The sequence below is a fragment of the Electrona antarctica genome, assembly GCF_951216825.1.
Source record: "Electrona antarctica genome assembly, chromosome: 5".
NCBI lineage: Eukaryota > Metazoa > Chordata > Actinopteri > Myctophiformes > Myctophidae > Electrona > Electrona antarctica.
The window spans coordinates 33,953,539-33,969,051 of record NC_136810.1 but is presented as its reverse complement, the minus strand read 5'-3'; the positions used below and the strand labels follow the sequence as shown (position 1 = coordinate 33,969,051).

The 15,513-nt window shown below is 43.2% G+C and overlaps 1 protein-coding gene across 2 annotated transcripts in view; it reads left to right on the top strand.

Moving 5' to 3' along the window:
* The window catches only part of otud7a (OTU deubiquitinase 7A), a 67,370-nt gene that overhangs the window by 15,600 nt on the left and 36,257 nt on the right, over nucleotides 1–15,513 (top strand). Inside the window, exon 2 of one of the 2 annotated variants that reach the window (XM_079500701.1) lies at nucleotides 11,506–11,650. In XM_079500701.1, coding sequence (XP_079356827.1) covers nucleotides 11,614–11,650 — 37 coding nt within the window. In that variant the 5' untranslated portion in view covers nucleotides 11,506–11,613. Of the gene's footprint in view, nucleotides 1–11,505; nucleotides 11,651–15,513 lie in introns of those variants that run through there. The other variant, XM_079500700.1, reaches the window with a different exon arrangement.

Sequence of the window (15,513 nt, the reverse complement as noted above, 5' to 3'; positions counted from 1 at the left end):
TTCATTTCAACTTCTGTTAGTATAATAGCATTGAAACGACAGTCGTACAAATTATGATGCTGGTGAAAGGGCTGTCTGCTTTTAAAGCAATGGTGTTAGAATGGTAAACCTGTGGCAATGTTGCTGTTTGGCTGATGAAGGAGTGCAAACATGTCGTGGTCATCGTCCCTCTGTAAACAAGCACATTCTTGAGCCATAACTGAGAGGGAGGCTTGACATTTTGCTGTGCGCAGGCATGTGAAATAGGCGAGTGTTGAATGAGAATGGGATCTTTTATTAGCAGTCTGTTATCAGCAGCCCTTTGTGAAAGCACTTGTTCTGCTGGCTTTGTGATGGGTAAACAGTAAAGTGTTGGTAATGAACATATAAGTGTGTGCGTGTGCGTGCGTGCGTGTGCGTGCGTGCGTGCGCGCGTGCGTGCGCGCGTGCGTGCGTGCATGCATGCTCACTCAAAGGGCTGATAGAGTGCTTATCTTCCAAGCTTTTCGGCATAATATTTCCAGTCTTTATGTGGCTCCCTACTGTACGCAGCTTAGCTCAACCACTGCTAATGGTGAGAAGTCAGTTGGCCTTACAGAGCATGGTAGTTCCAGCCAGAATATGAGATATAATTCCCTCATGTACACTCTTGAAGTATCCACAATATTTGTTCCAGCCGAGGATGGATCAGGCTCCTTGAGCTTAGCCTGTCCTACTTTATCTTTCACGGACGTCGCCTTCTGTGTGACCATTGACGGGTACGTGTACGTCAGGTAGGTCTCCAGCAGTGTTGATTTCGTCGACTACCTTTTTTCATTGATGAAAACTAAATGGAAAATAAGCTATGATGACTAAGACTAAATATATTGATAATTTCGTCAACAAATAAAAACTACGTCTAGATGTTCGGAAGAAAGTCATTTTACACTTGGTTGCATGCTGAAAGTAACAGATCTACAAGCTCACAACGCATCACAGCCATTACGACGGCATCAAGACCTGACAAATGTATCGACTAAATCAACTGTAGATTTAGTCAACTAAAATCTTATGATATTTAACACTAAAACATTCCAGGTGACTCTACTAAATGAAAACTATTCAAAACTATTCAAAATTTTAGTTTAATCAACACTGGTCTCCAGCTGCTGTTTTGTTTATTTGGCTCAGGTTTCTCAGTATTGATGTTTGGTGGCAGTGCTGCCTGCCTGTGATTCTTGAGTGGACAAGTGCAGATTGGAAATGATTAAAGTGCAGATGATCTACTGACTTATTCATAAACTTTGTTTAATATTGCATTGAACCCTTATTGCCACATATGGTGTTGTACGTCTGCAGAGAGACTTCCTCAGCTGCTAAACAGAAAGACTGCATATTTTATGGCAGCAAAACAATTAGCTGCCTGCCACGCCCCTTTATGATCAGACGTCCACAGATGAGACTTGTATGATGAGCAGGTTGAGCACAGCTGTGTTATTATAGCACACGATTACATGGCAACACGCATCAGAGTCGGCTCCCCAAGTTAAATGGATCACAGAATGTATGAGGAATTGATGCACCGTGGTAGCTAAGCTCGACCAGTGGTTGGTTTGCACTTTCGGACTGTCGCTTCTACAGTCAAATCTTAACTCCTCTCCTCTCCTCTCCTCAGCGGTGGAAAGCAACTAAGTAGGCCTACATGCACTCAAGTTCTGTATTTAAGTACAACTTTTACTCAGTATTTCTAATATTGAATAACTTTACATCTACTCCACTATATCTCAGAGGCAAATATTGTACTATTCTCCAATACAATTATTTGAAACTTTAGTTACTAGTTACGTTGTAGATTTTGATCATTACAAAACATGCATTAACCACTTTAGCCTTAGAGCTACTATTTTCAAAAGATTTGTAACATATTGAACTTGTGAAATATGTATAGTGTGTGTGTATATTGTGAAATACTAGACTTTTATTTTGTGGTATCAATACTTTTACAATTTAAAATGTCAGTACTTTTTCCCAGCACTGCCTGTCAGTGAGCCGCCCAGAGGTGGGGAGGGTGCCAACAGCAGGTGGTCTGCCACTGGCACGTTCAGCAACACTTCCCCATGATGTGAGATCCAACCCTAAGCAAACCTCAATTTATCCTCTGCTCCTCAGAGCTGCCCAACAGTTTTGCACATTGTCATGTTCAAATGGGGACTGATCCCACAGCAGCTGAGGGGAGGGATGAAACACCTTACACACAGGCCCCTTTTCCACCAAAAGAACTTTGGTTCTAGAACTGGTTCCGTTTTAGATTCATGGAACCTTGGTGCTTTCACAGAACCGGCATCCATTTTTAGCTTACAGTTCTGAACCAACTTGTAGGGTTCTGAATAGGGATATACTGTACCGATCACGTTATTTTGTTACCGATCCAATTCCGATCACCCTATGGTTGCACCACTCAAAATACATGGTAATAAATCAAATATATAAAAAATAGTCATCATGAATCATACGTAAGCTAAGAGACAGTGGAATATCTATCTAATGAAACTGTAAGTACAGCTATAGACATATGGGGCTGTATTTTGCGTGTCTTAAGTACCAGGTCTTATTACTTAACTTAAGACCTGGAGGTGTGGTCAATGCTCTTTGCCCACTCAGAATAGCCAAAAGGCATTGATCACGCCTCCAGGTCTTAAGTTAAGTAATAAGACCTGGTACTTAAGACACGCAAAATACAGCCCAGAGTGTCTACATGAAGTGCTATTTAAGTTACATAAGTTTGAGCCTATGCCTGTATAGGTCAAAGGCGGCTAGGGCAAGTACTACGGCAAGTGCTATGGGCTAAGAGGGAGTCTGAAGAGGTGGGTTTTCAGACTGCGGTGGAAGATTGGGAGTGAGGCTGCAGTTCTGATTGTAATGGGAAGTGCATTCCATAGTTTTGGAGCCAGAAGGGTGAAGAGTTTGGGACGTGTGGAGCGTTGTCTGTCTCTGCGTTTTTAGCGAAGGTACTTCCAGCTTCCCTGCGTCGGCTGATCTGAACGCAGGAGAGGGTTTGCAGGGTGCGATCAGACTTGCAAGATATGGGGATGCCAAACCTTTGGTTGCCACCATCAGAGTTTTGTGCGGGCAGCAATCGGGAGCCAATGGAGGGAGCGGAGAAGGGGGGTGACATGTGAGAATTTTGGCTCGTTGAAAACCAGGCGTACTGCAACATTTTGGATCAATTGGAAAGGCTTACAGGACTGGACGACTTTTTTTATAGTCACAGACAGCCTAGGATCGGGCGAGATAAGGATTTATAGTGTTCAAAAATGAGTTTTACCGGCTTTTGTTGTGATCGTCGCTAAGCAATGGGTCCCTTCCGCGTTCGTGACATCTGTTATTTTCCATGCACTGGTTCCCGGCTATTGCGTATCCAAAAAACGCTTTGTATTGGAATTGAGCTCAGATTGAGGTGATCATACAAAACATCCATGTTTTCGGAGGTGAATAAAAAATGATCGCGACCATGCGGGACTGTTTCCAATTCCATCTGGTTCAATTTCGTCGGTCTTGCTTCCTAAAGGGGTCGTGCAGGCTGAAAGCTGTGGCAGTCTGAGCCACCACTAGATGGTGCTGTTGGGCAGGGAAAGAGTGCGCATGCCGGTAGGCCAGTAAGGAGGAAGTTTTGACATGACTGATGTCTGGATAAGGAGCTGGGCTGACTCCTGGGTGAGGAAGGGTCTGATTCGTCGAATGTTTGTAGAGTGTAAACCTACAGGATCGAGTGACGGCTGTAATGTGTGCTTTGAACGAGAGCTGTCTGTCCAGGACAACACCAAGGCTGTTGGGACAGACGTTACCAAGGTGTACCATCCTTAATTCCTCTTCAATGTTTCCCTTTTGACTCTAGACAGGCCTGCCCCAAAGTTATTAGTGCAGCCGCGCCCGGCAGCCAGCGAAAACTAGAGTTCTCAACAGGCCCGAAAATTAAGGCCCGGCCTTACCTGGACCCCCATCAAACCCTGTACACTCAAGAGAATGTCCCCGCTACCACCCTTAGATCTCCATATACTGTATGGAGCTGACCTGTTCTGACACTCCATTTGTTGATCTGACCTCATCAAACCCTGTACACTCAAGACATGCTCCTTATATGGCTAGTACAGAATTCTTTCCATATGTTGATCTGACCCCCATGCCAACGCGCCTGTTGGTATGCAATCACCCAGGCGGATGCGTGCACTCCAGAGGGCCTGAGGGCGAGAAGCGACCTCGCCCCAAAATCTCTCAATATGCGCCTGTTGGTATTCACTATCATTCACTATCATTCACGACCCATACTCAGTGTCCTGAGTATGGGTCCTACCACTGTCGGTAGGCTACCGTTGTGCAAATCTTGCTCGCGTTCCTCGGCCGCGTGCACGCGCAGACAGCACAGAAAACCACCCAATGATAGAACCGCAGAATTTTTTATTATTATTAACTTAAGTTTAATTGATTAACACCCTCCGCGCCATTGGCCTATTATTTAATACTACGCTTACCGCCATTGGCGTAGATCAATGGCATTTGCGCTTTTATGGCGCTTTCGATCGATCAAGCCATAATGCTACTCGCGTTAGCATCGGGTAGCTACCTGTTGTTGTCATGCCAATGGGTCGCCCATCTTAGATCGTCTTCGCCATAATAATCCATTCTATCTGTTTCTTTCAATCGCCTGTATCTCCTATTCCTTGTCCCAGATGGCATTTTTGGTCAAAACAACGTTTCTTTGATGGCACATAGCCGACGATGTGGAGCCCTCCAGTGCACCGGCACTGGAGGGCGATTGTGTGCCATTGTGTGCGAGCAGAGTGCGCAACTTACCTCTAAAGCTGCAGACCTGAATATACTGTATATATTCGCCTCGGTTCGTCCCATTTGTACTGCGCCAGGTCGGTGCCCGTTCGTGCAAATCTCGTCTTTGCATTGACTTTGTATGTAATCGCGCCGCTCTAACCATTCAAGTCTGAACGCACCTTGACTCTTGTCAACTTACCGTCCTTCCCCCCCTTCCGCCACCAGTTTGACACCCCTGGTCTATTCTAGACCACCCAACGTGCAAGGATGTGTTGCCTATGTATATTCTCTTTCCCATTGTAAATTGCAAGCTTCTTTGGCAAATGGGCAAATAGAAACGGACAGTATCAGGATCCATTTAAGTTATGTCAAATCAATTTAATTTGCCATAAGCAGACTCCAATCAAGTTATTGAAACATCTGAGTTAAATGTCCATATAAATCCCATTCAAGATATCTACTACAATGGGTTCTAAATGTTTTAAGTGTCCTATATATAAGTTCACTCAAATTGGTTACGTCATTTGTCGGGGGTTGTCGCTCGGCCAATCAGGGATTGTGTATTTTTGGTGGCGTTGCTCGGCCAATCAGGGATTGTGTATTTTTGGTGGCGTCGCTCGGCCAAGCAGAGCGCTACGTATGTTTATGGCTCCATCAGCCAATTGGATTGGCTCCGTATGTTGGTGCCGTCGCTCGGCCAAAAATACACAATCCCTGTTTGTCCGAGGTAGTCACCGACATACGCAGCCGAAAATGGTACTTGCGCTCTGCTCGCGCAAGTAATAACTGGATGGGGCATGCATTTCCAACTTGTATCGTTCCAAGTTCTCCCCAACAGCTCTAGTCATGTAAATTAGAAGAACACAGAGAATGGATTAAATAGACAGAATAGGGGATTTTCTATGTCAATATGCGTTGTATCATAATTATTGTTTTTATAGACTGATAAATGCATCAACAGCCTGTTCCCTTTTAAGAGGTTTAAAACAATAATACTTCATGATGGCTGGCAGTTAAAGTACAGTACCCACTCCAAGTGGTGCACTCAAGTGGGTGCTGGACTGGTACAGTACACTTCTCTGAGTTGAGTGCATTTGAATACTAACGATGTTTAGTTCTACAGTTGGGTGCCACCGATATTGTCCCTTATCATTTGACCCATTTAGGCCTGACCTCAACATTTTAAAAAAATCCTTCTAAATCCTCCAGTTTTCTGAAATAAATATTTTCACGATTTTTCAAAAATAGCAGACCTACAAGCTCGTAGCGCGCCACTCGGTGGCGCGCTATGTAGATCTGCTATTTTTCAATAGCTAAATTATAACATAATGTTTAAAACACCAAAAGGGGTTTTGCGCAGATCACGCAAACCTCAGCAAAAAGAAAAGGACAATATCGATGGCCTCCAACTGTACATGCAAGGCCTTGCATGCTCTTTCACCAGCCGTACATTGACAACTCTTTGACACAGAGAGTAGAAAGTACTTGTTTTGACTTGAGCTTGTAAGTTGCATCTCCACATTACACTACAGACTACAACTGTAGAATGATTGTGTGTGGGGGGGGGGGCGCACAGCGTGCGCGCAACGCGGAACATTTGTGGGTTCTCAAAATGCATTTTGTGCTCAAACACAATTTATAATACATTTCTGCACAGTAATGAGCAGGATAATATGTATAGGTATATACTACCTATAGATGTAGACATATTTGACAGTGCATAAACATAATTGCCTTGACATTAACGACCGTCAACGAGCACCAGCTGGACACACACACACACACACACACACACACACACACACACACACACACACACACACACACACACACACACACACACACACTTGCCCTCTGCAGTGCTCTAGTCTAAAGTGACTGGAGTATGTCTCATTTCTCTCCAAAAGCCCTTGAATATGATAGACTATGATTAAGGATTACTGTCATTATTGTAATCTCACTTCATATCGCACACACCATACCTGTAACTTTCATTAGCCCTCAAAATCTTCTCTTTAATTCTTTCAGGGGCCACAAAGGGGCGCTCTGCGGGCCGCATTTGGCCCGCGGACCGCCAGTTGAATACCCCTGGACTACAGTATTGTACTTCTTTCTTTGACGTGCGTGCATGGGCACCCACTGCTCCCTGTGGAAACAATTGTCTCAGCGACAATTAGACCAGGGTGCAATGGAAACATGTGCAGCCACTGTGGAAAACAATGCTTCATATGAATCACCTGCATGTACTGTATTAGTGGAAACTACCCAGACATCCACGACCGTTAAGTAAAATGTAATCTCTCATTTAGCCAATAATTGACATAGTTTAGCGAATAACAAATATGATTTGCTGTGTAATCATCACAGCGAATCACTGAGTGGATACTATGATCACATGGTGCAAGAAACGTATAATCTTAGTGGGAACTACTAGTGAAACCGTAGCAGTGTGCACGCTGGCGATATGGTTACCCATCCTACAATAGAGATGAATTGATATTTTTGCCTGCCGGCCTTTGATATGCCTGCCTCCCTGTTTCTGGCTTACAAATACAATGTCATGGAAGTCATGAAGATTCCTATAACACGGTAATAAACACAGACAGAATAAATTCATAAAAGCTGTTCTGTTCTTGTTTTCCTATGTCTGCAGTGGGACATGGAGATTGCCAGATCACCCTGGCTAACCTCTAGATGTATAGAGCTGAATGGCTACTTAAAGTACAGCGCTCAGCAAAGGAACTGCGTTGTTCCATAAAATGTAGGACTTTACATGGGGGGACGGACACCATAGACGTGCTAACGCTAAGGATATTAGGCGGTAGGCACCCAATCAAGTTCTGCAGCTGGCTTCTGTATACAGTAGTCTCAGCTGCGGTGGGACATTCCTCACTTTATCATCATCTGCTTTTACAAGGAGTCCACTGCATGTACTGTACGTCACACACCTGAACAAACCGCTACATGTAGATGTAACGATGAGATCTAATGTGTTTTGAGGCAGAATTAGTGCTTGATCATTACACGATGTCTGAGACAATTCAAGCAGAAGAATACTTTGCGCTTTTAAAATGCACATTTCTCGTCTGCAATGGGTTTTTTTTTTTACGTGATAGTTTTCTTTATTCATCTATTCTGGATACATTTTACTGCAGGTTTCTCCCCAGAAAACACTTTCATTTGACAGTTTCATTGAACAGGTGATAACTCCAAGAGTCCTCATAAAGGCTTACTCCTAGATGATTATGCAATAATTGTTTGTGAGGGGCTTTTATAATGTCTGATGTAGGATTTGGTTAAAGTATGTGTTATCTGTATGCTTGCCAATGTGATGTTGGTTAAAAACTTTTTTTCCCCTTCACATTTGAGAGTTTCATTCACCTGATGAAAGATCAATTACCTTTAAATTCCTTTATTAGTCCTAGTATAATGTAAATGTCAGTCAGTGAAATGTAACTATCAGTTGGGTAGACTGTAGTTTCTCCGCAAGTTCACAGATGAGATTGTGTACACATCTTATGCCTATATTTAGACCAGGTGCTGGACATCAAGGCAAGAATCAATGAGAAGATAAAACTGCACTCTTTGAAGGTCTTCATCAGGCAAATATGGCAAATATTTGCTTCTTTTGGGAGCTTCAAACAGTGTGCAGATGTTTTATCTTCTCCTTGATTCTTGCCATGATGTTCCGAAGCTGTGACTTGGCTGTGATTTCTAATTATTATCATTTTTTTTTTGCAATGACTCACTCAGCCGTGTCAAGTTATTTATACACGAGGCCCCAGGCAGGCATCCACACTGAAGGCCTGCGGTGTCTGTGGACAAAGGCTGTTGTGCTGCTGCAAGAAACGGCCGTGGGTCGGCGGCGGCGCTCTGTGTTTGTGTAGTCAGATGATTAAGAGCCAGGGCCTCTCTCTCTGTCGCTCTGTTTTACTGCCTACAAACATGCTCTCGTAAATATGAAGGGGCTGCAGGCAGAGCGCTCCGAGGTCAATGGAGCATGAGTTGTACACAATGGTGTATGTGTGTGTGCGCATGTGTGCCAATGCTGTCCTCCTGCCTTTCAAGAAGCCACTTGAAAAAGAACAGTAAGATAGAGCAGCAACAACTGACCACAGTACTTGTTCTGTTACAAGGTAGTAATATACAATCTGACTAGACTACTCTCTGATACTGTTTACATTGTATCTATTGTGCCAGCCAGTCTTTGTTTACAACACATCTAACCACTTGAACCCTGCTGTTCTGGGGGAACATTTGCTGAAAACAGCACATCTACAAGCACACAGCGTGCAGCGTTGCGTGAGCTTGTAGATTGACTATTTTTGGTGTAGAGTGATAAAAAAGAGCGGAACAAGTGCAGCACTGATCCGGTCAAGTTTACTTACAGTCTACTTACTGTAGACTGTAGAGCACAGTTAGTGTAAGTAAGTTCAGGTAGTCATTTACTTGTGTCTTGTGTGTTGTTTCGTGTCACTGTCACAGGGGAACGCCCAAATTAACATTTTAACACTGTTTAATTATACTGTAAGTTTTGTCTGTTGTCTCTCTTCCAACAGTAAAATACAAAAGCCATCTGTATAAACATGCTCTTCCATACAGATTCAATTGTATTCATTCTATTTTATTTACAACGTATATTTATTAAACACTATCAAATGAGTGGTTTGTCACCTCTCATCTGATACCCATTACCATTCCTGTCTGGGACACTTCTGAAACGCATCTGAGACGCATCTGGTGGAATTACAAGCATTGTAGAGCGGCTGTGATCAGTTCCGGCAGCTGTATAGCAGCTGCCTGGAACGCGACAAAGCTGCTTTTTAGAGTAGCAGATAACCTTGTTTGTAGGCATGCCAGAATGCTTTCTGCCTGTCTCCTGCAGAGGTCCCAGATTGAAAGGACATTCATATCTTTTGTTTATTTTCCTCTATCTTGGAGACATTTTTTATTTTTATTTTCCAATTTTAGCCATTTGGTCTGCAAATCACAGGAATCACTGCTGTAAAAAAATAAACAAACAAACAAACGGGGGGAAAAAATAAGAACTATGTGCCTGAGCTTGTTTAAACCTTACACTCACCTGTCCTTAGGTGTTGTTATATTAATGGACGGAGGACTGGGACAGGTGCAAACATCTATTGTTTCAGTCATAATTCTGTATACCTTATAAGTCAAGTGAGAGCTCTGTCTACTTTCACACTTTTGCTGCTGTGTTCAAACTCAAAGATCATCCATATAGCAATAGGGGTAAACCGAATTTGAACCCCTTTAATTGGTGTTCCTGTGAATTATACATTGCACTGCAAGATATTTCTGTCTCCATTTATATGGGCTTTGTCACTAGCTCCTCGGCAGTTCTCAGTGTTATGTTGAAAGGGTGCAGTGAGAGGTGTGGCCCGGTGCGGACACCAGCCACCGTACGTTTGCTAAGTTTCCACCAGCCCTCATCTCCATGTATGCCCTGCCCTCACGTAACCTATAATCATATCTCATTTTATCTACAGCTCCTTCCTTGTAGGCTCATGTTTTCTGCACACGTAACGAAAAAAAGTGTACTTGTACTATATATGTGGGTTTTCTAAACGACGGAATACTGTGGAAATGACACACATCAAGTCAACCATGATCTACGTTCACCGGCATCAGCATTTGTTGGCACTCTTGTTGCGTAACAACCGAGATCATGATGCTAGCGCTGCACTTTCCCAGCCCATGACAGCACACTTACATACAGTACACCTGCACGGCTGCACCTTCAAGCTGAGTGGAAGGAGATTTTAATGCAGAAAGCAAACTTTCACTTGATTAATTACCAATCCCTGTGACTGTCAAGTTACAGTGCTTGCTTTGCATTTAAAGCATTTTATCATCTTAGCAAAATGCTAGAGTCACAGTTGTGGGCAATTCATAGTATTGCAGATTTGTACTGCAGTCTAACTGTCACATTTTTAGATCACAAGGAAGATTAGCTACTAGAGAAGCTCTAAGTCTACTTTTTGGTCTTTTCAAAAACATTTATTATTTTTCATTGACTCAGGAAGAGTGAATTAAATGTGCTCTTCCATCCAAGGGTTGGTGTTTACAATGTTGAATCATAAATGGCTTCCAGAGCATAGCCGAAGTAGCTGATAGAGCTATGCAAACAAGGCTGATTGCCTTGTTACAGTTACCAGCCAAGCCGTAGTAGTGTTTGGCTGGTTTCAACTTCTTGCACTGTAGTGGAGAGTGGCTTTTAACGTGCATGGATGCTTCCAAGTCTAACATGTCTCTGTGTGTGTTTCAGGGTTCTCTGCATACCAAGTGTGTTCCCTGTCTCCAAACGGCCTCAGAGGACATGGACTAGCCTGATGTGTGTGTCTGTGTTTCAGGGTTCTCTGCATACCCAGTGTGTTCCCTGTCTCCAAACGGCCTCAGAGGACATGGACTAGCCTGATGTGTGTGTCTGTGTCTGTGTTTCAGGGTTCTCTGCATACCCAGTGTGTTCCCTGTCTCCAACCGGCCTCAGAGGACATGGACTAGCCTGATGTGTGTGTCTGTGTTTCAGGGTTCTCTGCATACCCAGTGTGTTCCCTGTCTCCAAACGGCCTCAGAGGACATGGACTAGCCTGATGTGTGTGTCTGTGTCTGTGTTTCAGGGTTCTCTGCATACCCAGTGTGTTCCCTGTCTCCAAACGGCCTCAGAGGACATGGACTAGCCTGATGTCTGTGTCTGTGTTTCAGGGTTCTCTGCATACCCAGTGTGTTCCCTGTCTCCAAACGGCCTCAGAGGACATGGACTAGCCTGATGTGTGTGCGTGTGACCCACCCTGACAGTACCAGAGCCGTCAGATGGCTGCTCAACAATCCTCAGTAAAAAATACAGAAAGTATGTTCCAACACGTTTCCATTTCATGGACATAAATTAAATTGCATTATAGTTAGTAGAACCATGCTGTTGCTGACTTAAACAAAACAAAGGCCTCTTTTGGGATTGGTTTTCTGTTTCTGGATAACTTTTCCAGAAACGGATAACTTAACTGGTTCAGCACCGGGCCCGAGAGACCAAGATTAACTTGATGATGATGATGATGATGATGATAATAATCATACTGTAATTCCTCCAGTCCGCCACTCTGACAGAACTCAATTTAAGAATAAAGTACTTTTTTACAAAAAAATCTGATTAGATCTATACTCTACATGCTTTTATTTGTTATTATTATTATTATTATTATTATTATTATTATTGTTGTATTATAAACTACACTAGATGGACAGTACTATGGCCCACATTGAGCTGGATCAGACAGAGAAAAATGGTGTGTAGGATGACTCTTGAGTCATAATGACCTCCCACAGGAGTTCTCAGGGAACCTGTGAGGTCATGATTTATAACATTCAGCTATTTCAATGTCTCTTTCCCCAGCGCTAGTCACCGCTTTTTGCCCTACAAAGCAATATCATGATTCACACTTTGTGAACCACCTATTATTCTCTTCATAGTTAAGCGTCCTCCCCAGGGGAGAGCTTAATGATGCGCTTGTATTATCACCACCGTCCCCCAAAGAGCAGAGATTGGCTTATAGACTGACATATATTTGTGTATTGAAGCAGTGTCATAAGATGTAAAATGTATGTCGTTTTTGTTTTGATGTTGTAAACATGAAGTTACTGTTGACCACTTCAACCCTTTATCATTTGTTGGCCGGGGTCCCCCAGAGCATCTGTACTTGGTCACCTCCTTTTTTCCCTCTACAACAAATCTGTTTCCTGATCTACAAGCTAACAACCCGTGACTCAAAATCTTAGCCTGTTATGACATGCCCAGGGTACGGTTCCTGTGGTTAAGAAATAAAATAGTGAAAATGTAAACAGTTATTTGGTGTGAGTTACATGTGACATTGCGATTTATAATTGTGGTTGTCTGATGGGCTACACCTAAAGCCAGATTTATACAACTTTGAATGATGGTGTCACTTGCCAACAAGAACCGATTTTCAAGCTAACGCATTGAATCAATGGAGTATAAATGAAGTTGAAATGCTCCCTGTTTCCTACTAGAGGCTCTCAATGCCCAGTGATACACACACAATGCAAGTAACTAGGTCGGCAAAAACTACAGCTTAAGTGCAGCTTTGGCTCATAAATAATGCATAGGATCAGGATGAAGACAAAAGTTGCTTGGTCTTGAACATTTTCTCTCTGATGCCTAGGCGGTGCTCACTACTTATCTGAGGTGCTGGGTTAGAAGTGATCATGAAGGATAGAATAAAGCCTGCACACTCAAGAATTTTGACCTGATGAAGAGCCTTGGCTCGAAACGTCGTCAATAAATAATAATAATAATAATAGCTCAAATTCATATAGAGCTTTTCTAAATACCCAAAGCACGTTACATAAGAGTAGGGAACCGACTTTATTCAAGAAAACAAAGCAAGTACAGTATGAGATCAATGCTAGATTAAAAGAAAAGGTTAAACAAGGGTTGAGGGGACATCTTAACCAGATAAGACCTCAGCTGGGTAAAGCTGTCTTAAAAGTGGAGCACGAGTGTGCAGCTTTTATCCTATTCTCTTTACAATCTTGGAGTTACATTAACACTGATGATTTTACCGTGCAGTCATGCACCACCAGTACAGCCTTCTTGAGAGTGACTTCTTTTTAGGATGGTACTCCACAATAATGCAATGCATAATAATGTTTAGACTCCTCTATGAAAGGAGCATTTCAAAGGCTTTGCAGAGTGCAGACTGAGTCAGGAATCTGCCATCCAGTAGTTAACGTTCAGCCACGTCCTGTCCATGCTGTTGCCATTAATGTCCCCTATAGTCGGTGAGCTAGGGCCCCAAAATTGGGGTAGCCTTCAATGTGATATTGTGTGTTATCACTCCACTTATAACCACATGCCAAAACAGTTTCAAAATCCGAATGGAGCATTCTACTTCAAACTGATCATTCTCTCTTAGTATTGACACTGTCTTTGAAAGATGGTAAGGATAAAGCTCAGACTATATGTTTTTCAGAAAAGTTGTTAAAATTAGCATCTCTAGAATAGTTATCTATTACAGACAACATACTGTAGTGACTACATTCCATAAGATGTACTTCTTTTAATCTGCTTGTTCTAGAATACTCTGTGTGTAATACATCTCTTTTAGGGTTTTCATAATGTGTAGTATCCATTCCTGATGCTATTTTTGAGGGGCGCTAGCCCCTCCTATATTCAGCTGTCCTAAGTTAACAAAATACAGATGTGCTCGTCTACATACAACGTCAATTCTGGATTGCTGTCTCTGGGGAGCAGATTGTCATAAAGATCAGGAAAGATGCTTTCATGATGCATGTGAGTGGAGTGGACCGACGTGTTCCCCAGGGGGTTGAAACACTAGTGTGTCTTGGTTGTAAAAGATTGGGGTGTATCCTCACCCACTGAATCTCTATATTACCATCAAAGTTCTCCCACTCTGTTGTGAATGCTGTGAATAGAGCGCCAAACTGTCCTGACGTCACTCACTCGTCCCCTCGATTCCCCTGGTTCACGGAAGTAATTTCTCTATGGAGAATAACATGGGGTCATCTTAAAATCATTTCATATAAGCGTTGTGGTCCAAAAATAAACAAACTGTCTCTGCGTTATTGTCAGGGAGGTGTCTCTGTATCGTTTGCGACAGTCAGTCACTCATTATGATACTGTCTGTTTCTAGCGAAAATATAACAGCAGCAGCGGTAACAATAGCGTTTTCTCTCAGTTGATTCTTCATATCCATATGAGTGAAACGGCCTGGATGATTTGTTTATTTTTCAAACACAGTTATTATATGAGGTGATCTAAAATCGCCCTATGGGGATTACAATGCAAATAAAAAGTACATGAACCCGTGGATTTGCGCCCTCTACCGATAACCTTTTCAAGTCTAGGACCGTCAAATTGATATGTATTGGCTGCAGACCCCATTTGAAAACGTCTTGTGCACTGCCAGGGACCCCCAGAAGCAATTTAAATAATATATACATTCCAAGATTTGCTTTTTTTGGTTCACGTAAGAAGAACCTTTTCGGTCTACCGCGACTTGACAACTAGGGTGGTGCGATCGTTGATGAGTGAGGCCATGGGCTGCACGGCACGGGTGATCGCTCGCCTGGCGATTCGCTCAGACGGGCCTGGCGAGTCTCATGGGCTCACCTAACCGTCGGCACACTTGCCAAGTGATTTACCCACCCACAGGAACCCTACCTAGCCTAGCGTCCCTATTCTGGGATGAGCATTCTGTGAAAATAGCTCAAAAAACGCATGTATTTGTTGTAAAACAGTACTTGCACATATGCAGGGCATTGAGCGAACCAAAATGAGCGCTCCTCCTGAGTTTTAACTGGTTAAATATGCACACATCTAAAACCACCGAATGTCAATGAATGAACCTGTGGGTGTTTGTTTCTCGGCTGACGATGCTATGCACTCTTCTCCAACGCCCCCACACAGCCCCACGTGGAAAGGAAGCTATGCATATGCTCCCACAGCAGACGCTGGGCTCTCTCTCTGTGTGTGTGTGTGTGTGTGTGTGTGTGTGTGTGTGTGTGTGTGTGTGTGTGTGTGTGTGTGTGTGTGTGTGTGTGTGTGTGTGTGTGTGTGTGTGTGTGTGTGTGTGTGTGTGTGTGTGTGTGTGTGTGTGTGTGTGTGTGTGTGTGTGTGTGTGTGAGACTGTGTGTGAGACTGTGTGTGAGACTGTGTGTGTGTGAGACTGTGTGTGT